This window comes from Cydia amplana, chromosome 20, assembly GCF_948474715.1.
Source record: "Cydia amplana chromosome 20, ilCydAmpl1.1, whole genome shotgun sequence".
Lineage (NCBI taxonomy): Eukaryota > Metazoa > Arthropoda > Insecta > Lepidoptera > Tortricidae > Cydia > Cydia amplana.
The window spans coordinates 4,488,873-4,516,201 of NC_086088.1; the positions used below are offsets into that span (position 1 = coordinate 4,488,873).

General features: G+C 42.2%; 1 protein-coding gene across 1 annotated transcript; it reads right to left on the minus strand.

The window, feature by feature from the left end:
- Positions 1–921: 921 nt before the first annotated feature.
- LOC134657567 (protein glass) lies at positions 922–27,329 on the minus strand. The gene is made up of 10 exons (XM_063513144.1): positions 26,826–27,329; positions 23,506–23,657; positions 21,751–21,941; positions 13,880–13,997; positions 11,427–11,561; positions 9,896–10,288; positions 7,515–7,732; positions 2,258–2,341; positions 1,690–1,794; positions 922–1,046 (listed from the first exon to the last, which is right to left on the minus strand). The coding sequence occupies exons 2-10, from the start codon at positions 23,611–23,613 to the stop codon at positions 974–976; spliced, it is 1,425 nt and encodes a 474-aa protein (XP_063369214.1). The 5' UTR covers positions 23,614–23,657; positions 26,826–27,329; the 3' UTR covers positions 922–973.

The window sequence follows — 27,329 nt, forward strand, 5'->3', positions numbered from 1 at the left end:
TCTTTGGGTTCAATTCAACAAACGGTGATTTTCATCCATTTTAACGTTTGTTTTTAGAAGGATATATATAACTATAGGTACATATAAAAATGACCAATTACGTGTCCTTATCATTAGCCATCCAGTCCCGGTTACATATAATATCTAGCTACTTATGGAAAAGGTGGTGGTAGATATTTTTACGCAATTTTACTTAGGTCCATCTGAGAATTACCTTTTTACCGAAATGTAATACTAAATTGGATCAAATCACTTTTCAGTCTGATATGGCCTAACCAAAAAAATTCGCCACATAAACGTTTGGATACCCACTGCGTTCCTCAATCCATGCACTCATGGGACGGCAACGTTTCATGATCTCCTTGATAGGAAATATAGGAATCTCTTGATGGCGGGGTCTAACAAACGGTGCTAAAGAGTATCCTCCACCTGCCGCAAAAGGTGAGACGTGAGTGTAAGGCCTGAGTGGACGCTCGAGTTGGGCGTGCAGCGGGGCGGGGCGTGCGGCGTGCATGTTAAACAAATGCAAGCGTATAGGAGCGGCCTTAGTGCACGCTGCTCACATCACTCGACGCCACGCTGCACGCCCCGCCGAACGCTCCGCTTCGAGCGGGTCCTGAGGGCCTGCCTTACACTGAGAGAGACTGAGTACCGAGACCCTCTCTTCGTCGTGTTCTCGCAAATGCCACAGCAAGTGACGCACTCGCACGATAGCCGAAAAGACAGTGGTAAAGATGACGTCTCTATTAGATATCCACGAAAGCCGAAAAGACAGTGAGAATAGATGACGTCTCTATTAGATATCCACGAAAGCTGACAAGATAGTGGTAATAGATGACGTCTCTATTAGATATCCCGTTTATCCCGGTTGCAAATTCAGCTACTCCTTTGGAGCCCAAGATCCACTACAATGACCCCCTTTTATTAGTTAAGGTTAGAAATACACGGCGGAGACGCCGCGAGTTGGCAAGTGTCAGCCGAGCATGCCGCCGGACATGTTTCCGTGGACGCGCATGTGTCGGTTCAGGTTGCCGGACTGCGAGAATCTGAGAACAAGTACAAAGAGTTAATTTGAGTAGGTATACTCGTATTCCTGTCCGAGCTAGTTGTAGAAAAAATCTTCCTTTACCTATAATGATCAGTGGAGAAGCTATGATGCAACTATGCGGGAGTTTTGATATTACCGATGGCCAACGGGAAGGGGAGGGGCATATATTTAGTTACAAATTTTATTTTTATTAGGGGGAGGTAGCTGACTCCCCCTGCCACCTCCTGGCAATGTACTCATCTTAAACTTAATTCAGTTAGTTAAGTCCTCCATGACAATGCTGCCTGCCAGAGTGCCAGATTATATTTGATAGGGGTATTTTGCAGTTTAGTGTGTGGTACTTACGTCGTCAAAGGTTATACGTTGCAGTTATATTGAAATAATGCCCTAAATTCTCCTTTAAATTATTTATAAGAATCTCCTTTGTTTTTTGAAATACCGCCTTCTGATTTAGGAGAGCTGTTATTGTATTTTAAACTTGAATCATCAGAATTATTAACCGCGGGGATCAGAACCGATATAAAGAACCTCCTCAGGGTTCTCAGGGGGAAGCGACGTCTGAAAATAACTACACAACACAACCAAATTTCCCCTCAAAAGCAGCAACGTTCAACGGTTAAAAGTTAAAATAACTTTCTTACCTAAGCAAGCAGAGCTTGCACTGGTATGGCTTCTCTCCAGAATGTATCCGGAGGTGCTTTGTGAGGGTTGAGCTATCGGAGAAAGCTTTCTTGCAGGACCGACATCTGAGGAAGAAAGGATACGTTCAATATTTTTGCAGAGCGAAAAATATCCGAGTCTTTCAAGATCACCATTTGTACAACTTTCTTAAAATTACAAGAATTTGTATGACTGTTATGAGACCTTGTACAGTCGACGTCAAAGAGAAATTTACAGCCAAAGTAACAAAAAAATGTTTACACGACCTAAATGCTATGACAATAAAGTCGTGTAAATAATTTTTTGTAACGTTAGTCGTAAAGATCTCTTTGACGTCGACTGTACAAGTACCTATGTACTGTAAATTTTCGTCTAGTCTGTCTCACACTTGAAAACATAAAGCGTGAATCAACATAGCTAGAGAGAACCCGCAAAAATGTTACTTCATAATAGTTCGTAATTCGTTCCTTCCTCTTATTCAAAACTTACTACCCACATACCTAATACATCCCACTACGTATTGTTTATATAAAGTTGTTAAGTACTTACTGATATGGCCGTTCCCCGGAATGTGTCCTCATATGCGTAGTTACACTGGAGCTTTGGCTGAACCGACGATCGCAAATAGGGCACCTGCAAAAAACTCAGTATGAACAATAGGCTACATTCCGACTAGTCAAATCAGCTTCTTTTTTAGAACTGTCAAAACGATATTTTAGTATGGAATTTATATGAAAACAAATATAGTGACGTCACGGTAAACTCACCTACTTTTTATATTTCAATCCGATTTATTAAATACAAATTGTGTTTAAAAATAGCTGCTATCTATGTTTTTCTAATAATTATCTGGTGCTTTATTTCGTGCACGGTTTGAAATAATTTATTTTAAGTACAGGAAACATCCCTATTGAACGTTGGTATCCTCACATATGAGTAGCTAGGCGTGTGCGAATGGGGCCTTCGTCCACGGCCTCGCAAAGCCAACCTTTTTATTACCTTGGGAAAACACATTGAAAAGGGCCTCGCAGATGTGATTGGTTGGATTCGCAGATTGGTTCACGCTACGCCACTGGATTATGAAATTTTTACTTTCATCCCTTACATAAAATCCATCTGTCCTGTGTAGTCATGAATGAGCGGTCAAGTTCATAGTCCAGCTTCGTCCTGCACGAGTCCTAACATGAGCACTCTTGTTGCAATCCCCGCACCGGTAAGGACGCTCGCCGGAATGAAAGAGAGAGAGGATCGTATATGTCTTATATCACTAACCTTAAAGGCTTAATTCTGTCCTGTATGCGTCCTAACATGAGCAGTCAAGTTCGCAGCTTAGGAGAAGCTTTTGTTGCAATCCCCGCACCGGTAAGGGCGCTCCCCGGAATGAGAGACAGAGAGAGAGAGCGAGAGAGAGGATGTCTCATACCTGAACGGCTTCTGTCCTGTATGAGTCCTAACATGAGCAGTCAAGTTCGCAGCTTGAGAGAAGCTCTTGTTGCAATCCCCGCACCGGTAAGGGCGCTCGCCGGAATAAGAGAGAGAGAGGATGTCTGATACCTGAAAGGCTTCTGTCCTGTATGAGTCCTAACATGAGCAGTCAAGTTCGCAGCTTCAGAGAAGCTCTTGTTGCAATCCCCGCACCGGTAAGGGCGCTCGCCGGAATGAAAGAGGGAGAGAGAGGATGTCTCATACCTGAAAGGCTTCTGTCCTGTATGAGTCCTAACATGAGCAGTCAAGTTCGCAGCTTGAGAGAAGCTCTTGTTGCAATCCCGCACCGGTAAGGGAGCTCGCCGGAATGAGAGAGAGAGGGAGAGAGAGAGGATGTCTCATACCTGAAAGGCTTCTGACCTGTACGAGTCCTAACATGAGCAGTCAAGTTCGCAGCTTGAGAGAAGCTCTTGTTGCAATCCCCGCACCGGTAAGGGCGCTCCCCGGAATGAGAGAGAGAGAGAGGATGTCTTATACCTGAAAGGCTTCTGTCCTGTATGAGTCCTAACATGAGCAGTCAAGTTCGCAGCTTGAGAGAAGCTCTTGTTGCAATCCCGCACCGGTAAGGGAGCTCGCCGGAATGAGAGAGAGAGGGAGAGAGAGAGGCTGTCTCATACCTGAAAGGCTTCTGACCTGTACGAGTCCTAACATGAGCAGTCAAGTTCGCAGCTTGGGAGAAGCTCTTGTTGCAATCCCCGCCCCGGTAAGGGCGCTCGCCGGAATGAAAGAGGGAGAGAGAGGATGTCTCATACCTGAAAGGCTTCTGTCCTGTATGAGTCCTAACATGAGCAGTTAAGTTCGCAGCTTGGGAGAAGCTCTTGTTGCAATCCCCGCACCGGTAAGGACGCTCGCCGGAATAAGAGAGAGAGAGAGAGAGAGAGGCTGTCTCATACCTGAAAGGCTTTTGTCCTGTATGAGTCCTAACATGAGCAGTCAAGTTCGCAGCTTGAGAGAAGCTCTTGTTGCAATCCCCGCACCGGTAAGGGCGCTCCCCGGAATGAGAGAGGGAGAGAGAGGATGTCTCATACCTGAAAGGCTTCTGTCCTGTCTGCGTCCTAACATGAGCAGTCAAGTTCGCAGCTTGAGAGAAGCTCTTGTTGCAATCCCCACACCGGTAAGGGCGCTCCCTGGAATGAGAGAGAGAGAGAGGATGTCTCATACCTGAAAGGCTTCTGTCCTGTATGAGTCCTAACATGAGCAGTCAAGTTCGCAGCTTGAGAGAAGCTCTTGTTGCAATCCCCGCACCGGTAAGGGCGCTCCCCGGAATGAGAGAGGGAGAGAGAGGATGTCTCATACCTGAAAGGCTTCTGGCCTGTATGAGTCCTAACATGAGCAGTCAAGTTCGCAGCTTGAGAGAAGCTCTTGTTGCAATCCCCGCACCGGTAAGGGCGCTCGCCGGAATAAGAGAGAGATAGAGAGAGAGAGAGAGAGAGGATGTCTCATACCTGAAAGGCTTCTGTCCTGTATGAGTCCTAACATGAGCAGTCAAGTTCGCAGCTTGAGAGAAGCTCTTGTTGCAATCCCCGCACCGGTAAGGGCGCTCGCCGGAATAAGAGAGAGAGAGAGAGAGAGAGAGAGAGAGAGAGGATGTCTCATACCTGAAAGGCTTCTGTCCTGTATGAGTCCTAACATGAGCAGTCAAGTTCGCAGCTTGAGAGAAGCTCTTGTTGCAATCCCCGCACCGGTAAGGACGCTCGCCGGAATAAGAGAGAGAGAGAGAGAGAGGATGTCTCATACCTGAAAGGCTTCTGGCCTGTATGAGTCCTAACATGAGCAGTCAAGTTCGCAGCTTGAGAGAAGCTCTTGTTGCAATCCCCGCACCGGTAAGGGCGCTCGCCGGAATAAGAGAGAGAGAGAGAGAGGATGTCTCATACCTGAAAGGCTTCTGTCCTGTATGAGTCCTAACATGAGCAGTCAAGTTCGCAGCTTGAGAGAAGCTCTTGTTGCAATCCCCGCACCGGTAAGGGCGCTCCCTGGAATGAGAGAGAGAGAGAGGATGTCTCATACCTGAAAGGCTTCTGTCCTGTATGAGTCCTAACATGAGTAGTCAAGTTCGCAGCTTGAGAGAAGCTCTTGTTGCAATCCCCGCACCGGTAAGGGCGCTCGCCGGAATGAGAGACACACACAGAGAGAGAGAGAGGATGTCCCATACCTGAAAGGCTTCTGTCCTGTATGAGTCCTAACATGAGCAGTCAAGTTCGCAGCTTGAGAGAAGCTCTTGTTGCAATCCCCACACCGGTAAGGGCGCTCGCCGGAATGAGAGAGGGAGAGAGAGGATGTCTCATACCTGAAAGGCTTTTGTCCTGTATGAGTCCTAACATGAGCAGTCAAGTTCGCAGCTTGAGAGAAGCTCTTGTTGCAATCCCCGCACCGGTAAGGGCGCTCGCCGGAATAAGAGAGAGATAGAGAGAGAGAGAGAGAGAGAGAGAGAGAGGATGTCTCATACCTGAAAGGCTTCTGTCCTGTATGAGTCCTAACATGAGCAGTCAAGTTCGCAGCTTGAGAGAAGCTCTTGTTGCAATCCCCGCACCGGTAAGGACGCTCGCCGGAATAAGAGAGAGAGAGAGAGAGGATGTCTCATACCTGAAAGGCTTCTGTCCTGTATGAGTCCTAACATGAGCAGTCAAGTTCGCAGCTTGAGAGAAGCTCTTGTTGCAATCCCCGCACCGGTAAGGGCGCTCCCTGGAATGAGAGAGAGAGAGAGGATGTCTCATACCTGAAAGGCTTCTGTCCTGTATGAGTCCTAACATGAGCAGTCAAGTTCGCAGCTTGAGAGAAGCTCTTGTTGCAATCCCCGCACCGGTAAGGGCGCTCCCTGGAATGAGAGAGAGAGAGAGGATGTCTCATACCTGAAAGGCTTCTGTCCTGTATGAGTCCTAACATGAGCAGTCAAGTTCGCAGCTTGAGAGAAGCTCTTGTTGCAATCCCCGCACCGGTAAGGGCGCTCCCTGGAATGAGAGAGAGAGAGAGGATGTCTCATACCTGAAAGGCTTCTGTCCTGTATGAGTCCTAACATGAGTAGTCAAGTTCGCAGCTTGAGAGAAGCTCTTGTTGCAATCCCCGCACCGGTAAGGGCGCTCGCCGGAATGAGAGACACACACAGAGAGAGAGAGAGGATGTCCCATACCTGAAAGGCTTCTGTCCTGTATGAGTCCTAACATGAGCAGTCAAGTTCGCAGCTTGAGAGAAGCTCTTGTTGCAATCCCCACTCCGGTAAGGGCGCTCGCCGGAATGAGAGAGAGAGAGAGAGGATGTCTCATACCTGAAAGGCTTTTGTCCTGTATGAGTCCTAACATGAGCAGTCAAGTTCGCAGCTTGAGAGAAGCTCTTGTTGCAATCCCCGCACCGGTAAGGGCGCTCGCCGGAATAAGAGAGAGATAGAGAGAGAGAGAGAGAGAGAGAGAGAGAGGATGTCTCATACCTGAAAGGCTTCTGTCCTGTATGAGTCCTAACATGAGCAGTCAAGTTCGCAGCTTGAGAGAAGCTCTTGTTGCAATCCCCGCACCGGTAAGGACGCTCGCCGGAATAAGAGAGAGAGAGAGAGAGGATGTCTCATACCTGAAAGGCTTCTGTCCTGTATGAGTCCTAACATGAGCAGTCAAGTTCGCAGCTTGAGAGAAGCTCTTGTTGCAATCCCCGCACCGGTAAGGGCGCTCCCTGGAATGAGAGAGAGAGAGAGGATGTCTCATACCTGAAAGGCTTCTGTCCTGTATGAGTCCTAACATGAGCAGTCAAGTTCGCAGCTTGAGAGAAGCTCTTGTTGCAATCCCCGCACCGGTAAGGACGCTCGCCGGAATAAGAGAGAGATAGAGAGAGAGAGAGAGAGAGAGAGAGAGAGAGGATGTCTCATACCTGAAAGGCTTCTGTCCTGTATGAGTCCTAACATGAGCAGTCAAGTTCGCAGCTTGAGAGAAGCTCTTGTTGCAATCCCCGCACCGGTAAGGGCGCTCGCCGGAATAAGAGAGAGATAGAGAGAGAGAGAGAGAGAGAGAGAGAGGATGTCTCATACCTGAAAGGCTTCTGTCCTGTATGAGTCCTAACATGAGCAGTCAAGTTCGCAGCTTGAGAGAAGCTCTTGTTGCAATCCCCGCACCGGTAAGGGCGCTCGCCGGAATAAGAGAGAGATAGAGAGAGAGAGAGAGAGAGAGAGAGAGGATGTCTCATACCTGAAAGGCTTCTGTCCTGTATGAGTCCTAACATGAGCAGTCAAGTTCGCAGCTTGAGAGAAGCTCTTGTTGCAATCCCCGCACCGGTAAGGGCGCTCGCCGGAATAAGAGAGAGATAGAGAGAGAGAGAGAGAGAGAGAGAGGATGTCTGATACCTGAAAGGCTTCTGTCCTGTATGAGTCCTAACATGAGCGGTCAAGTTCGCAGCTTGAGAGAAGCTCTTGTTGCAATCCCCGCACCGGTAAGGGCGCTCGCCGGAATGCGTACGAAGGTGCGTTTTCAGCGTGCTAGGCCGGGCGTAGGTCTTCCCGCATATGCGGCAGAGGTTGGGCTTCTGCTCGTCATCTTCTGAACAGCCGCTGAGTGCGCCCACCTGTAAATTATAATATATAGCTGCCCTAGTAGCACGGTAGCATTTTTATCGCTTATCACCATGCCTGTCACGTTCTAACAAGTATGTAAGTGCGAAAGTGACGGGCATAGTGATAGTCGATAAAAATGGAACCGTGCTGAGCCCGCTGGTCAACCAAATCTTGTCAGTAAAAAAAGGCGCGAAATTCAAATTTTCTATGGGACGATATCTCTTCGCGCCTTCATTTTTCAAATTTGCCGCCTTTTTAGGGTTCCGTACCCAAAGGGTAAAGGGTAAGGGGACCCTATTACTAAGACTCCGCTGTCCGTCCGTCCGTCCGTCCGTCCGTCTGTCACCAGGCTGTATCTCACGAACCGTGAAAGCTAGACAGTTGAAATTTTCACAGATGATGTATTTCTATTGCCGCTATAACAACAAATACTAAAAACATAATAAAATAAAGATTTAAGTGGGGCTCCCATACAACAAACGTGAATTTTGACCGAAGTTAAGCAACGTCGGGCGAGGTCAGTACTTGGATGGGTGACCGTTTTTTTGCTTGTTTTGCTCTATTTTTTGTTGATGGTGCGGAACCCTCCGTGCGCGAGTCCGACTCGCACTTGGCCGGTTTTTTCTACTGTCAAGATCTGGTTGACCAAGTATATGTAGTATGATTGATGGCTGTGTGTTAACTAAACTTGTAGAAATCATTTTTTAACTTTTGTGTTTTTTTTGTCTTTAGCTTAGGTAAAACTAAAATAGTATTTTTTCTACTCGTCGACTGCAATGCTTGAATTAAGACTTCGTATACCAAAGTGAAATCGCATACTTTTTTCACTATGGGACCCCAACTCAACTATAATATTCATTTCGATACAGTTTAGTTTAGTCAACTATAATATTCATTTAGATACAGTTTAGTCAACTATAATATTCATTTCGATACAGTTTAGTCAACTAGAATATTCATTATAGAATCGTGATATAATGGAGAGCTTTTCAGTCGAGTACCGTGTTTAGGAAACGAAGCTTGCTGAGTTGCCTAAGTAAGGTACGAGATTGAAAAGCTTGATTATATCACTATTGTATACAATACTTTTTAAACTAGTAGAATCATATAGGTAAATAAACCAAAAGTAGGTATACAGCAAAGATACGCGAACAGCCGCGATACCTTCATACTCGTACGCGACCCGGCCCCCGCGCCCCGCGCCCCATGGCGGGTTGGTCAACGACACCTCGTAACTCATGAGGCCCTGGTAGTGAGGGTGTTAAGTGAAATGACCTTTTTTTGCTTGATTAAAGCATGAAACTTGGCACAGTTGTTCCTTATATCAAAATAAGCCGATTAAGATCGGTAGCCCGAGGGACCCCCCGCCTAAGCCCGAGAGGGGGGGGATCAAGTAGCGCCCCGCCCGGCTTCATTCTAAAAATTCTAACAGGCCCCGTTAAGCTAATAGGTCATATTTGGTATCAATTTCGGATAAATAAACTCAAGTTTTCCTCGATTTGTGGCTTTTCTAGCCGGAATTTTTTTTTTGCTTCCATACAAGCTTTTGATCCTCAATAGGAATAGGATCGATTGGCATCAAAAAAAAAGTTTGTCAAAAATGACCTTTTTCTCGCACCCTGTATGTTTTTTTCAAAATCTGTAAAAGCCAATCTTCATTAATTTGAAATCGAGGGAAGGTCTTCTAAGACCGTTTTCTCGTAGCAGCACGGGATCTGGTAGCTGCCCTCACTGACCCAAAAAGAAAATCCACCCTGTATAAGTACATAAATCTCTAGGTGTCTCCGTTGTAGGTACGTAGTTACGTACCGGTACCGGTACAATTAAAGCGCTCACCCGTGGAGCGTGACTTTTATTCAAGTCAAAAGAAAGTTAAAGAAGACCTATAAAATGTTGCAAAAAATCAATTGTAAATTGTGTAGGTAAATAAAGTTTGTTTTTGTTCGTGGAACGTGATTTAACTGATTGATTATGTAATTGAAATGCTGCCGAAATATATTATTTTATCATCTTCACGAGTTCTAATAGGTACAGTCACCACACGGGATTGTTAGGTACGCCATTTAGGGTTCTAGCTAAATTGGTTGTTCCATGCTTACGCTATGGATTGTCCAATTTAGCTAGAACCCTTGGCGTAACAATCGTGGAGCGTGATGGTACATGTTTTATCTTACCTGAACTTTCCCACTCGCATTAACACACGCCGTATACGCGTAATCCTGTGAATGCATCTGTCCCTGATGATTCAACATGTACCCATTCCCGATCTGTTCCTTCTGACTCTCCTGGACAAATATTCTGGACGGTGATCTCTTTAGCGACTGCATCTTTTGCCCAGAAAAATTCTTCTGTTGGAACAGATAGTTGTTTTGCTTCTGTGCATTTTGGAGTTGCAGAGGTTTGAACGATGACGTGGCTGTGATGAGAGGGTCTGATTGGTTCGGTGTTCTGAAGTCAGCGGTGAAGGAGTAGGTTGCTGCTGGGTAGGCGTTTGGGCTTATCATGTTCTGTGTTTGCGGGTAGACCACGTTTACTGAGGGCGGTGAGGTGTTCTGGTTCCATTGGACCTGTGGAGAGAGACATTGTAGCGTAAAGCACTATACTATAGAACGAGATAGAACCCAACTTTCACAAACAATCTATAAATGACTTTATTTTTTAATTCCCAGATGAGTCCTTATAAACCGCGTTAATGTATTCATTAGGTACAATGACGACACGTGCCGGAACTCTCAGGGGTCCTTTTATGCGAGTCCACATACCCCGTTATTATCAGCTTATTAATATTACTCTGTAAGTACCTATACTCGTAGTGTTATCACAATTTTTGTGTACCGCTAATCTTTAAATTAAAGAGTTCAAGCGTTTCATCCGACTATTTTCACGGATACAATTTTGAAACATTATATAGTTAGTGAAAATTCTTTAGTTTTTATTTTCTGTTAAAGGTTAAGCAGCAATTTCTACCAAATAACCGGAACTGGAAAAACTTGTTTCAAAAATGCGTGCCTATTAGAAATTGAATCGCCCAAACAAAATGAGTAATTAAAATTTAGCATGATCGCTTTTATATTCGACGTGTAAAATCATTTGACACATTTGCTAATAGTGGTCAAATTTCGCTATTTAATGCGCCTTGGGATTTATGTAAATTCTCGTGGCTCGTAACGTGTTGTTTCTAAAAAATGTACCTGAGAGCAAAGTTGTTCCGGCGGGCAGCCGTGCATGGTCATGTTCATGGACACGTTGACTGACATGGTCGGGAAGAGCGCTCCGTTAGTACTCGTAGCACGGTAGCTTTGGTGGTGGTACCTGTGGCTGTAGTACCTGGGAGCAGAGTTGGTCGGGCGGGCAGCCGTGCATGGTCATGTTCATGGACACGTTGACAGACATGGTCGGGAAGAGCGCTACGTTAGTGCTCGTAGCACGGTAGCTGGTGGTGGTACCTGTGGCTGTAGTACTTGGGAGCAGAGTTGGTCGGGCGGGCAGTCGTGCATGGTCATGTTCATGGACACGTTGACAGAGAGCGCTTCGTTAGTGCTCGTAGCACGGTAGCACTTGGTGGTACCTGTGGCTGTAGTACCTGGGAGCAGAGTTGGTCGGGCGGGCAGTCGTGCATGGTCATGTTCATGGACACGTTGACAGAGAGCGCTCCGTTAGTGCTCGTAGCACGGTAGCACGTGGTGGTACCTGTGGCTGTAGTACCTGGGAGCAGAGTTGGTCGGGCGGGCAGCCGTGCATGGTCATGTTCATGGACACGTTGACGGACATGGTCGGGAAGAGGGGCGCTCCGCCGTAGTGCTCGTAATACGGGTAGCCGCCGCCACCATTCACCATCATCTTAACAATAGATAGAGTAATTCTTAATTCTAATTTCGAAAGTTTTTGGCAAAAAGTATTTTCGATACGTACCTATGCTTAAGCTTTTATCGTCGACCATTCTAGCGAGCTAAAACTCGACGAGTTGTTTTAGGAACGGTCTCCAAGCCTATAGTAATAGATATAAGTAAGTACTTACAAATCAATAAGAGGCTTTAAGAATTTAAACGCCGTATTGAGAAACCTAATCCAAATAAAGTAACAAACATTAGTGAGGTTTGCAAATTGAAATTGCTAAAATCGGGATATAGCTCTTGCTAAAAATATTTTTGCTACACTAATCAAATACATTACGGTATATTTTTGTATTATTTAGTATTTAGCAACGAACTAGTATCTAGTCTAGTAGGTAATCCATTCAAACGGCCCGATTCGAACAATGTGTTGAGAAGTCACAGCGATACGACATTTCTATAACAAAAACAAGTGCGAGTCGGACTCGCCCATGAAGGGTTCCGTATTTAGGCGATTTATGACGTATAAAAAAAAACTACTTACTAGATCTTGTTCAAACCAATTTTCGGTGGAAGTTTACATGGTATTAATGTACATCATATATTTTTTTTAGTTTTATCATTCTCTTATTTTAGAAGTTACAGGGGGGGGGGACACATTTTACCACTTTGGAAGTGTCTCTCGCGCAAACTATTCAGTTTAGAAAAAAATGATATTAGAAACCTCAATATCATTTTTGAAGACCTACCCCAACGGGTTTGATGAAAAAAAAAATTTTTGAATTTCAGTTCGAAGTATGGGGAACCCCAAAAATGTATTGTTTTTTTTCTATTTTTGTGTGAAAATCTTAATGCGGTTTACAGAATACATCTACTTACCAAGTTTCAACAGTATAGTTCTTATAGTTTCGGAGAAAAGTGGCTGTGACATACGGACGGACAGACAGACGGACAGACGGACAGACAGACAGACAGACATGACGAATCTATAAGGGTTCCGTTTTTTGCCATTTGGCTACGGAACCCTAAAAACGTCGTATCGTACCGCTGTGACTTCTTATAAAGTAGGTATTGTTAGAATGGGGCCGAAAGCCAATGGCGCATATAAGAAGTTTTGAAATTCACATCGCTACGTAGAATGCTGCTACGGCCTACGGGTTAATATGCTACGGCGCTACGGCGTAGCATTCGGAGAGATCTATATTATTACCGTACCTATTAGATGTATTACTGCCGTATTCGAAATTCGAGATATTCACAAGAGACGACACGTACTAGATCCATTCTAGATACGTTATAGTTTAGATTTCAACTAGTTCTCTTTTGCAGCTCAATTTGGGCAACCAATATCACTTTTACGTTAGATAGAGCTGACTCTCCAATTCACATCTAATAGATATCTGAATATCTATTAGATGTGAATTGGAGGGTCAAACAGATTACTGTGTTATCTTAGAAAAATGTACAGTTCGCGCGAACACACTAGTTTTCTCTCCTGTGGGCAATAGTTAACAGCTTGTGGGCATGTAAGTAATGATTTTATCATAGTTCTCTAAATAAAAGGAGGACCTTTTCACGTGGATAAGGGTTAAATAAGAAAATTAACCTTTATAGCCCTTAACTATTGTGTATGTCTACAGGAAAGACGATAAAACAGTAATCTGTTTGACCCTGGATCTCTAAGTCATATCTTATGGAAATCGTTCAAGAGTATCTTCAGAAACGCGGATAAAATGTCAAATTTGACAGGTTAGATCCTAAAAATATCGTTATCGTATTTTGGTGATGTCTAAAAGATATAGATATCTTTTAGACATCACTGATTTTTCATGAGTATCTTGGGTAGCTATATGTTTGGTTACATCTGGGTTCTATTGGATACCGTACAATGTAACCCCGCGTTACCATGAATCGACGGAATCTAAATCGCCTATTTTTGCAAATTTTAACAGACACATTCGTAACTATTAATCAACACAAAATTATCTAAACTCTGCAAATTAAAATCCCATATCGCATTTCAATCTCCGCCGCTATCAAAATACGAAGCCCCGGAACTCCCTTACAACTCTAATTACAGTTATTATTTTCATACTTCCACCCTTTGCGCGAACAAGATGGCTATAAAACCTCATTCTGACCCACTCTTGCCTAGCGTTATTCCAAAATCTATCAAGGGTATTCAAAGTCCCAGAAGAACCACTATATGCGCTATCAACATAGTTGTCACGGATCACGTTACACTGGTTGGTCTTAATCGCTTGCGCTCAGTAGGCAATTGGAACCCTCGCCAAGGGGGTGAGAGTGTGAAAGAGACGACTATACCTGTGGGTGTACAGTTTCGGCGGCGCAGTCGCCGTGAACGACGGCATGCTTGAGAGAGAGCAGGACGTCTGCCGCATCGCCGCCTCCCCTTTCGCGGCATTCGCTCCCGTTGTTCCTGCTGAGCGGAAATGAAATAATAGTGTTTGTTGGTATGGTATGTAGTATTTAAGGAAAATGGTGGCCGAGAGAAATGGGTGGATGGAAAGTCTCTTCTTACTTATGTATATCAAGGTATAAGAAATACTATTTAGTTTCTCAATAAAAGACACACTATTTTACACCTGAGAACCTTAAAAAAAAGCGGCCTAGTGCGAGTTGGACTCGCCCATGAAGGGTTCCGTATTTAGGGGATATTGACGTATTAAAAAAAAACTACTTACTAGATCTCGTTCAAACCAATTTTCGGTGGAAGTTTGCATGGTAATGTACATCATATATTTTTTTTAGTATTATCATTCTCTTATTTTAGAAATTACAGACACATTTTACGACTTTGGAAATGTCTCTCGCGCAAACTATTCAGTTTAGAAAAAAATGATATTAGAAACCTCAATATCATTTTTGAAGACCTATCCATAGATACCACACGTATGGGTTTGATGAAAAAATTTTTTTTGAGTTTCAGTTCTAAGTATGGGGAACCCCCAAAATTTATTGTTTTTTTTCTATTTTTGTGTGAGAATCTTAATGTGGTTCACAGAATACATCTACTTACCAAGTTTCAACAGTATAGTTCTTATAGTTTCGGAAAAAGTGGCTGTGACATACGGACGGACAGACAGACGGATAGACAAACAGACAGACAGACATGACGAATACATAAGGGTTTCGTTTTTTGCCATTTGGCTACGGAACCCTAAAAATGGCTTTTCATAATTCTACTCTACTCAACACTAGCTCCTTTTCCTAGTAGTATTGCGATCAATCTACATTTTTTTTTTCTACTACTGAAATCTGATAACAAATTATTTCCCAAAGATAAGAATATTTTACCTATTAAATATCACGACATAATCTTTAGGAATTAGCCAATAACAAAACTATTATAAACTATTATTAAAATTAAGTATACTTAAATATAAACTAAACTAACTATTTTTTATTAAATGTAAGGTTTTCCGTCTAAACCCCAGGGAAAAATGTTATTGTCTCTAAAATATTTGAACACCTTGACCGCCATACCTACAATACTTAATCTAATACTAAACTAACTAGCGACCCGCCCCGGCTTCGCACGGGTTAACAAATTATACACAAACCTTCCTCTTGAATCACTAGATCTATTAAAAAAAAGCGGCCAAGTGCGAGTCGGACTCGCCCATGAAGGGTTCCGTATTTAGGGGATTTTGACGTATTAAAAAAAACTACTTACTAGATCTCGTTCAAAACAATTTTTGGTGGAAGTTTGCATGGTAATATACATCATATATTTTTTTTAGTTTTATCATTCTCTTATTTTAGAAATTACAGGGGGGACACACACATTTTACCACTTTGGAAGTGTCTCTCGCGCAAACTATTCAGTTTAGAAAAAAATGATATTAGAAACCTCAATATAATTTTTGAAGACCTATCCATAAGTACCCCACACGTATGAATTTTATGAAAAAAATAAATTAATTATAAATTAAAAAACACGACTGCAATTTAAAAGCGAACTGAAAAGCTAAAAATAATTTTTAGTTATGTTAGGTACTCAACTTAATAAATGTAAAATATAATATATAGGTAAGTGTTCTGTCAGGGTCGTAAACAGCAAACGGAAAAGTTTAGGCTCATTTAGGATCGTGACTGTATCTGTATATTTTATTTCGATTGCAGTCGGGGACCTTGATATATTGAATTTTTCCCATTCACAGGTCCCCGACTGCATCGAAATAAAATATACAGGTACAGTCACGATCCTAAATGAGCCTAAACTTTTCCGTTTGCTGTTTACGACCCTGACAGAACACTTACCTATATATTATATTTTACATTTATTAAGTTGAGTACCTAACATAACTAAAAATTATTTTTAGCTTTTCAGTTCGCTTTTAAATTGCAGTCGTGTTTTTTAATTTATAATTAATTTATTTTATTTTATACATTTTAGTGACCATACAAACTAACCACATTTTTTATATGATTTAAGGCACTTAAGTTGCTTCAAGGAGCTTTCATCATGTTGATATTTTGATATGTTAGCATAAAACGTGCTTAAAAACCTAAATAGGTCGGACCCAAAAACCAGACGTATTGAAAGGTGCTATGGCTTAATATCTCTGCAACTACATAATTATAAATTGGCTTTCGGCCTTCGCAATTAAGATACTTAGGGAAGCTGCAGAAAGCATGCACCTTTCTTACGTTCCGGGCCTTCGGCCCTACGCGAAGCTAGGCCTCCGGCCTTTGTAATTAAGAATCTTGAGGAAGCTACAGAAAACGTGCACCTTTCTTACGCTCTGGGCCTTCTGCCCTACGCGAAGGTCGGCCTTCGGCCTTCGCAATTAAGAAACTTGGAAAAGCTGCAGAAAGCGTGCACCTTTCTTATGCTCCGGGCCTTCGGCCCTACGCGAAGCTCGGCCTTCGGCCTTCGCAATTAAGATACTTCGAGCTGCAGAAAGCGTGCACCTTTCTTACGCTCCGGGCCTTCGGCCCTACGCGAAGCTCGGCCTTCGGCCTTCGCAATTAAGATTCTTGGGGAAGCTACAGAAAGCGTGCACCTTTCTTACGCTCTGGGCCTTCGGCCCTACGCGAAGGTCGGCCTTCGGCCTTCGCAATTAAGAAACTTGGAAAAGCTGCAGAAAGCGTGCACCTTTCTTACGCTCCGGGCCTTCGGCCCTACGCGAAGCTCAGCCTTCGGCCTTCGCAATTAAGATACTTCGAGCTGCAGAAAGCGTGCACCTTTCTTACGCTCCGGGTCTTCGGCCCTATGCGAAGCTCGGCATTCGGCCTTCGCAATTAAGATACTTCGAGCTGCAGAAAGCGTGCACCTTTCTTACGCTCCGGGCCTTCGGCCCTATGCGTAGCTCGACATTCGGCCTTCGCAATTAAGATTCTTGGGGAAGCTGCAAAAAACGTGCACCTTTCTTACGCTCCGGGCCTTCGGCCCTACGCGAACCTTCAGCCTTCGCAATTAAGATACATGGGGAAGCTGCAGAAAGCATGCACCTCTCTTACGCTCCGAGCCTTCGGCCCTACGCGAAGCTCGGCCTTCGGTATTTACAATTAAGAAACTTGGGGAAACTGCAAAAAGCGTGCATCTTTCTTACGCTTCGGGCCTTCGGCCCTACGCGGAGCTCGGCCTTCGGCCTTCGCAATTAAGATACTTGGGGAATTTACAGGAAGCACGCACCTGCCTTACGCTTCGGAGCGTCGACCCTATGCGGAGTTCGGCCTTCGGCTTTCGTTATTAAAATACTCGTGGAAGTTGCAGGAAGCGCCCATCTATCTTAAGCTCCCAGTCTTTGCTTCTCGTAAAATATTGTTTCACAACAGTAGCACGTGTGCTCCGGGATTTGCAAAATTTGTCGTGCAAAATTAAAATCATCATCAAAGACCTGCCTTCTACAGTCATGATAATAGTGTCTTCTATTCAAAGTCTCAAGTTAAATCTTATAATAAACAGCACAATATGTTTATTCAGAGTACCTGAGCATTTCTCAAATAATATGTACATTTCGATCACATCTTAGATTTCTATAAAAATTGGTATGCTGGTAAAGTACATGAAGCTGAACAATTTCCACCATATTTCCCAAAATGTCCAAGAAAGTTTGTATGAAACATTCCTTTTTTGTTACCAAATGTGTAAGGAAATCGTATTTGACACTTTCGCAATTGAAAATAACGTAAGCGCCACGTATGACGTTGTCGTATATAGCTGCAAAGAGAAATGTCATTAGCGCGATGTAGAACATTTCGTATTTTCTCTCCAACGATACAATTAAACATATAACTTATATATATTCGTATGATCGCCTTAAAAAATCCTTTCTTTTAATACCCCATTCAATAGATTTAGACAATTCATTTATCTTTGCGTTATACTTATATTTTGTAAAATCTTGTCCTACCAAATGAATAGTTTAAACCATATTTTGTGTACAGTTTTAGAATCGTCTTTCAAAATCCTTTATTTTAATACCCAACTCGATAGGTTTATAAGTTTTATTTTTGTTTCGGTTGCACAATTTGCAGTGCATAATCCGCCATATTGGTTTTGTGATGACGTCACATAGCCTATGTTACTCGGGATGACGTAAGGATTCCAATGATATCTCAAACACCTAAATCGGTTCAGGCACTTAGCTGTTACGGTGTAACAAAGAAACTTACATACCCACATACAAACATGAACGCTGAAAACAATACACTCTTTTTTTGGGGCAGTCGTGTAATAAAAATTGGTATGCTGGTAAAGTACATGAAGCTGAACAATTTCCACCATATTTCCCAAAATGTCCAAGAAAGTTTGTATGAAACATTCCTTTTTTGTTACCAAATGTGTAAGGAAATCGTATTTGACACTTTCGCAATTGAAAATAACGTAAGCGCCACGTATGACGTTGTCGTATATAGCTGCAAAGAGAAATGTCATTAGCGCGATGTAGAACATTTCGTATTTTCTCTCCAACGATACAATTAAACATATAACTTATATATATTCGTATGATCGCCTTAAAAAATCCTTTCTTTTAATACCCCATTCAATAGATTTAGACAATTCATTTATCTTTGCGTTATACTTATATTTTGTAAAATCTTGTCCTACCAAATGAATAGTTTAAACCATATTTTGTGTACAGTTTTAGAATCGTCTTTCAAAATCCTTTATTTTAATACCCAACTCGATAGGTTTATAAGTTTTATTTTTGTTTCGGTTGCACAATTTGCAGTGCATAATCCGCCATATTGGTTTTGTGATGACGTCACATAGCCTATGTTACTCGGGATGACGTAAGGATTCCAATGATATCTCAAACACCTAAATCGGTTCAGGCACTTAGCTGTTACGGTGTAACAAAGAAACTTACATACCCACATACAAACATGAACGCTGAAAACAATACACTCTTTTTTTGGGGCAGTCGTGTAATAAAAATTGGTATGCTGGTAAAGTACATGAAGCTGAACAATTTCCACCATATTTCCCAAAATGTCCAAGAAAGTTTGTATGAAACATTCCTTTTTTGTTACCAAATGTGTAAGGAAATCGTATTTGACACTTTCGCAATTGAAAATAACGTAAGCGCCACGTATGACGTTGTCGTATATAGCTGCAAAGAGAAATGTCATTAGCGCGATGTAGAACATTTCGTATTTTCTCTCCAACGATACAATTAAACATATAACTTATATATATTCGTATGATCGCCTTAAAAAATCCTTTCTTTTAATACCCCATTCAATAGATTTAGACAATTCATTTATCTTTGCGTTATACTTATATTTTGTAAAATCTTGTCCTACCAAATGAATAGTTTAAACCATATTTTGTGTACAGTTTTAGAATCGTCTTTCAAAATCCTTTATTTTAATACCCAACTCGATAGGTTTATAAGTTTTATTTTTGTTTCGGTTGCACAATTTGCAGTGCATAATCCGCCATATTGGTTTTGTGATGACGTCACATAGCCTATGTTACTCGGGATGACGTAAGGATTCCAATGATATCTCAAACACCTAAATCGGTTCAGGCACTTAGCTGTTACGGTGTAACAAAGAAACTTACATACCCACATACAAACATGAACGCTGAAAACAATACACTCTTTTTTTGGGGCAGTCGTGTAAAAAAAGCGGCCAAGTGCGAGTCGGACTCGCCCATGAAGGGTTCCGTATTTAGGCGATTTATGACGTATAAAAAAAAACTACTTACTAGATCTCGTTCAAACCAATTTTCGGTGGAAGTTTACATGGTAATGTACATCATATATTTTTTTTAGTTTTATCATTCTCTTATTTTAGAAGTTAAAGGGGGGGGGACACACATTTTACCACTTTGGAAGTGTCTCTCGCGCAAACTATTCAGTTTAGAAAAAAATGATATTAGAAACCTCAATATCATTTTTGAAGACCTATCCATAGATACCCCACACGTATGGGTTTGATGAAAAAAAAATTTTTGAGTTTCAGTTCGAAGTATGGGGAACCCCAAAAATTTATTGTTTTTTTTTCTATTTTTGTGTGAAAATCTTAATGCGGTTCACAGAATACATCTACTTACCAAGTTTCAACAGTATAGTTCTTATAGTTTCGGAGAAAACTGGCTGTGACATACGGACGGACAGACAGACAGACAGTAAACTTCCACCGAAAATTGGTTTGAACGAGATCTAGTAAGTAGTTTTTTTTTTATACGTCATAAATCGCCTAAATACGGAACCCTTCATGGGCGAGTCCGACTCGCACTTGGCCGCTTTTTTTTTGTTTACTATGTAGTGATGCTCCAATTAATTCGTAACGCCTACCTATCATAGAAATCAGCAATTCAGCAGCATCACATATCACATCAGCCGGAATGTATGAAACAGCCAAATGTTTTGTCGCAATTTCGACATAAATTCACAATGCTCAGTATGAATGGTGAAACGTACCTACCTACATTAGGGGCTACTCTCTTCTCTCTTTGTATCCTGAATAACGTGAGAACGGGAACACGGAATGCAGCAGGTCCAATTCTAACGGCGATAGTGAGTAGGATCCCGTATCTTCGCCCCAATAGTCATGGTATCTTTTACACTGAGTTCTCGGCTGTTTTAAGACATAAATTTGTATTTGTGTCTCCTTCCTAACTTCCTAATTCTCTTGTAATCCTTTACAAAAGATTATTCACTTTTGTATCCTAAACAGGGTGAGAACGGGAACTAAAGAAAGCGAATCCCGTTTAGCAGAAGTAATTAAGGGTCCATGCCTCCGCCTAAAGCCAGGGTAACCTTTACAATGAACTTTCACATATTACATTCTTTCTCACTTGTATCCTGAGCAAGGCGAGAACGGGAACAAGGAAGGCAGCGGGTCCAATTCCAGCGGTGGTAGAGAGAAGGCCCCAAGTCATGGTATCTTTTACACTGAGTTCTCGACTGCTTTAAGACACAAAGGATTACTCACTTTTGTAGCCCAAGTAATTAAGGGTCCATGCCTCCGCCTAAAGCAAGGGTAACCTTTACATGAACTTTGACATATTAAATTCTTTCTCACTTGTAGGTATCCTGAGCAAGGCGAGAAGGGGAACAAGGAAGGCAGCGGGTCCAATTCCAGCGGTGGTAGAGAGAAGGCCCCAAGTCATGGTATCTTTTACACTGAGTTCTCGACTGCTTTAAGACACAAAGGATTACTCAATTTTGTAGCCCAAGTAATTAAGGGTCCATGCCTCCGCCTAAAGCAAGGGTAACCTTTACATGAACTTTGACATATTAAATTCTTTCTCACTTGTATCCTGAGCAAGGCGAGAAACGGGAACAAGGAAGGCAGCGGGTCCAATTCCAGCGGTGGTAGAGAGAAGGCCCCAAGTCATGGTATCTTTTACACTGAGTTCTCGACTGCTTTAAGACACAAAGGATTACTCACTTTTGTAGCCCAAGTAATAAAGGGTCCATGCCTCCGCCTAAAGCAAGGGTAACCTTTACATGAACTTTGACATATTACATTCTTTCTCACTTGTATCCTGAGCAAGGCGAGAAGGGGAACAAGGAAGGCAGCGGGTCCAATTCCAGCGGTGGTAGAGAGAAGGCCCCAAGTCATGGTATCTTTTACACTGAGTTCTCGACTGCTTTAAGACACAAAGGATTACTCACTTTTGTAGCCCAAGTAATAAAGGGTCCATGCCTCCGCCTAAAGCAAGGGTAACCTTTACATGAGCTTTGACATATTAAATTCTTTCTCACTTGTATCCTGAGCAAGGCGAGAAGGGGAACAAGGAAGGCAGCGGGTCCAATTCCAGCGGTGGTAGTGAGAAGGATCCCATGTCTTCTCCCCAGGCCGGGTCGCCGCTCACATCGTCCGCGATGGCGGGCGCGATGTCTCCTAAACCGTTTAGGTCCTCGCCATTTTCTGTGCAGCAGTTGTCGTTTTCCTGCTGAATAGACATAATTTTTGTTATTTTGAAATATTTTGCACAAAAGTTTATAGGTCCCTAAAATTACTTGAGTTCGTTAGTTTAGTTTAACCGATTCACCGTGGACTTGGCCCCTGATAAAGAGAAGGTTACTCTATTATAGACGAGGAATGTAACACAATTCAAGTCTAATCCTTTTGTGTTTTGACTTTTAGCCGCCCAGAATTTAAAACTTGCCTAGAAATGAAATTCTGATTTGTCAAAATAAAGATAGGTACATTACATAATACAATTGAATGGAAGATCTTTTATCTGGGTGGCTAAATGGAAGTGTGATGGCTATTATGCATCAAATTTTACAGCAGTGGTACAGTTGTAACACTGTTGTGTAAAGTTGAGTTCAACTTTCATAGAAACAAAGAGAAATTAACTAGTTCGCACTTCGCAGATTCGCAACCATATGTGGCAGGTCGTTATTGTATCTGTTTGAACTCATTTAAGGGATTAGCTATCAAGTGTGTGTGTGTGTGTGGCGGTGTATTGTACTGATGGGGTTACCTGGCAATGGCAATCAATCATTCAGGTTTTGCAGTGCTGGAGTAAGAGACATTGCAATAAATCAGGTAGTACAAACCCAAACTAGGGCTTCCTGGAAACATTCATGCCGCTAAATGTAAAGCTCTACCCATCAACAGGGGTCTAAGTCTCGCAGCTGTGGCTCGAAGCGGCAATGCAGTAGGTCGCACTTCAAGCCAGAACCGTGGGTTCTTGGGGGTATCTAGTCCCGTGTACGAATGATTTCTTTGTATCATACCTGGCAACAGTCTTTCAACTCTCGCGACGGTGGTCCTAAAAAGCGGTACTACAACGGATTGCACAACTTGAACCCGAACTGGGGGTTGCTGGAAACATCCATGCCACAACAGCACATACCTGGTAACAGTTGTGTAACTCTCTAACGGTGCATCGTGACAGCAACACTGTTGCAAGCCGCACTTTCGAACCAAAACTGTGGGTTCTTGGGGTATGACCCGTGTACTCATGTATCATACCTGGCAACAGAGGCGTCCAACTCTCTTAAGGCGGCTCTAGACAGCACTGCAGCGGGTCGCACAGTTTGAACCCGAACTGGGAGATGCTGGAACATCCATGCCACAATAACACACTGGCAACAGTCGTGCAAAGCACTTTAACGGATCGCACTTTGAGCGAGATGTCCCGTGTACTCATGTATCATATCATACCTGGCAAAAGTCGTCCAATTAACTCTCTTAAAGGCGGCTCTAGACAGCACTGCAGCGGGTCGCACAGTTTGAACCCGAACTGAGGGTTGCTGGAAACATCCATGGCACAATAACACATACCTGGCAACAGTCGTGCAACTCCCTTAAAGGCGGCTCGAGAAAGCACTTTATCGGATCGCACTTTGAGCGAGATTAACTGTGGGCTCTTGGGGTATGTCCCGTGTACTCATGTATCATACCTGACAACATGAGACGTACTGATACGCACTTTGAGGGAGAACTGTGGGTCTTGGGGGTACTCATTGATGTCTCGTGTACAATTAGTGTTAGTTTCTCCATACCTGACAACAGTCGTCCAACTCTCGTAAAGGCGGCTCTAGACAGCGGCACTGCAGCGGGTCGCAGCACAGCTCCAGCCCGAACTGGGGGTTGTTGGGGACGTACTCCATGCCGCGCGCACATCGCGCCGCGCAGGGGCGTTACTTGGGCATGCCTGTAATGTACGTATTTATGGTTAGGGATGCTGTGGGGAGATGCCGGGCCGCTGTTGTATAAGTAGGCATTTATATAGCGGTAGTAAAGTAACATTATTATAATAATAAACTGGGTCTCTCATATCTCATAGCATACCTATCTCAGGCCTTAGCAGTTTTTTTAGTCACCTGTAATAATTTACGGGGTGAATGTATACATACTGAGCAACCACAAAAGCGCAATAAAAAACCGGCCAAGTGCAAGTCGGACTCGCGCACGCAGGGTTCCGCACCATCAACAAAAAATAGAGCAAAAAAAATCGTGTTTGTTGTATGGGAGCCCCCCTTAAATATTTATTTTATTTTATTTTTAGTATTTGTTGTTATAGCGGCAACAGAGATACATCATTTGTGAAAATTTCAACTGTCTAATAGGGTCCCGTTTTTTACCCTTTGCGTACGGAACCCTAAAAATTGACGCTCCCATACAAAATATCAACATCAAACCAGCCAAAATGTGTGAAACAGCCAATTTTATTTTTCGTTTCAGCTTCGACAAAAATGCTTTCGTATGTCCGGAATAATCCGAATGTCCTCAGGTCGCAATTCTTAAACGATTCTCGTGATATTTTGCAAGTCATGTTCGATGAAGGTCATGAAGGTAAGTAAATACTTATAATTTTTTGACGATTCAGTTTAAGGATTTTTTGAAGTGAAAACTTCTTTAGCGGCGCTGTGCACTTTTTGAGGTGGGGAAAAAATGTTAAACTCGCGACAGATCACGTGACCGTCTTACGGTCACGTGACCTGATCGAAAAACTGTTACTGTTACAATGTCATTGAGTTTTTCTTTATTGATTTAAATGCCATCTAGTGAGTTTCCCTCTAACTGGTATTAATAGAACTCGACTACTAACAGTGATGTGCTTAGGGGTTTCAAGTAATGCGACGAAATAACGCTAGATTGCGTTAACCTCAATTATACAGACATTTTGCACTAGTTTCATTTTGCATTGAGTTTTCACTTCTGCCGGCACTACCTGGCCGCTGCCGGCGCTAAATGGCGGCGTCGTAGGATTTATTCAGTTTTAAGTTATGCTCGCGAGGTCTACAACTCAGAGCCACTAGTTTTGTATTGTTAAAAGATGCACTATGGTGGTACATACATCATTTTAATTACATTTTGAACAGTTTAAGAAGTCAAATACCTATTACTGCTCCTGACCTGCACGGCGGCTATACACTAAGATTAACATTTTTAAAAACAACATACTTCAGTTCAGCAGTATTCCTTTACCGTCGCACAGATATTATTTGTTAAGGTATAGATTATTCATTTTCATCATACCTCTACAAGTACTTCCGAAAAAAAATATATGCTCAAAAGCATCGTATTTCTCTATAGATACTTACATGAATTCTACTAGCCTAATTGGGATTTTTTTAATTCACAAAACTACCTTCTGAACCTTCTGTCGACCGCAAACTTATACAGCTTGACCTCTAAATTCGTGACACTACAGCTTAGTCGAGGATCATCTAGTACTGGTACACCTTGGATGATGTGCATAGTTGCGCATAAACTCAATATCATGGCAGGTTGCGGTGTCAGGTTTACTTCCCGAGCCTCCGGAAAATTTCTCTTGACAACTTTTAATTTTGAACAATTTGAAGTGGATTTCATTCACGAAAAATCATATGATTAACCTACCAGCTCTACCGTCGCTAATAAGGTATTTATGATTAACTTTTGTAACGCAATGGAAGCCAAAATGTAGACGAAGAAATTTTTGAATTCTCACTATGTTCGAAGAATTGAAGCTCTAGTGATTGGCGTCGGTATGTACCTAATGTTCATGGCAACGTAGGTATTTAAAAGGAATCTGTAAAACGGTCGGCAGTGGGACACTTTTCCAGGCTAATAAATAAACTACACCTACTTACATCGTCAATGCGCGAAAGCACTAAAAAATGCCATAAGAACACACTACACACTACACGTCAATTGAGTGTGTAGATTAGGTAGGTACCCAACATTTTCGTTTCCCAGCATTTTTTGTCCATTCGCGTTTTTCCCACCTTTTTGATATTCATTTTTTCATGTTGTATTGTACCATTTTAGTAACAACTTAATAGCGTTAATCCTTTCCGAATGAGAATTTGAGAAAGGACCTATTGTATGTTCAACCGATTAACATCGACACTACCTAATTATTAATTAACAACTACCTAAAGTCTATTTTTTTATTCGGTAGACTAAAATGACATTTCATAGTACCTATGAAATGACATTTTATGTTCATACTATGAACTGTCATTTCAGTCTACCGAATAAAAAAATAGACTTTATGTAGTATAATAATATTAATAATCGTTTTAAAAAACCGGCCAAGTGCAAGTCAGACTCGCGCAAGGAGGGTTCCGCACCATCAACAAAAAATAGAGCAAAACAAGCAAAAAAAAACAAGCAAAAAAACGGTCACCCATCCAAGTACTGACCCCGCCCGACGTTGCTTAACTTCGGTCAAAAATCACGTTTGTTGTATGGGAGCCCCACTTAAATCTTTATTTTATTCTGTTTTTAGTATTTGTTGTTATAGCGGCAACAGAAATACATCATCTGTGAAAATTTCAACTGCCTAGCTATCACGGTTCGTGAGATACAGCCTGGTGACAGACGGACGGACAGCGGAGTCTTAGTAATAGGGTCCCGTTTTTACCCTTTGGGTACGGAACCCTAAAAAACAAACCCGATAGATTGATACCATAAAAAAAAATTAGTCATGTAGCCTATTTATTGTTCTGGTTACTGATCTTCTTTATTATTATATCGATCTATCTGTGCATTTGCTTTAATATCTTGTATTCATTCAGAATGTTTTTATCCGCTGATCAAAAGACCCATCAATCATCCACCAACGCCTACACAAAAATAAAGGTAGCCCGACCGGTAGTTTCAAATACCTAATGCAAACTCTCGGAATTGTCTTATTGAATATTCCTCTTTTGGTTTGGTGTTAATTAATATATTTACGTCCACTAACTTGTTTAACTAATAATTAAAAACGAGCATTGGTTTTTACGATGTAGTGCTGTCTGTCACATTTTAATTAAATTATTAAAAGTCTTATATGGCAAATATACGTAGTCTGCTCCTATTTAAAAGAAATTGTTACTAAAATACTAACCTTCCAATCAAGAAAATCCAATCACAAACTCCAGGAAACAGTTGTAACTTCAATTAAATTTTATCTACACAAATCACTGTATCACCAAACACCTTAGCGCGCTAATTTAATTAAACATATCGGTTAAAGTATGCGCGTTGGCAACACCGGCGTTCGATTAAAAACATATATTTCTTTTTAATTAGCATTTTGACGGACGAACCCTTACAGCCAGTGTTGGTGACTAAATGGCTATCATCCGAGTGTGTTAAGTGCAACCCGCCCCTGCCGTAATTGGCTGTTTGTATCCAACCCCTCGGCTGAAAAAAAAACATGACATATTGTAGCGCGGGAAAGCTGTCACCGCGTATCGGGTTAACATGGCGGGTGTTGTTTTTGTGGCGACGACCGTTTAGCGATCTGATACTATTTAGATAACTAATATGGTGAATAATTGCTACTTAATCGTCGGTGTTGATTTACATGATGATAAGTGCGTATGAGCTTTGATTTATACCCACTCCC

Bases quoted from the DNA above. Each gene is read 5' to 3' on its own strand.
- LOC134657567 (XM_063513144.1), bottom strand. From the start codon at position 23,613: ATGGAGTACGTCCCCAACAACCCCCAGTTCGGGCTGGAGCTGTGCTGC. The intron at 13,998-21,750 runs GTGAGAAAGAAT...ATTTCCGCTCAG, and splicing joins TCGCCTTGCTCAGGATACAA to CAGGAACAACGGGAGCGAAT. The intron at 7,733-9,895 runs GTAAGATAAAAC...TATAATTTACAG, and splicing joins ATGCGAGTGGGAAAGTTCAG to GTGGGCGCACTCAGCGGCTG.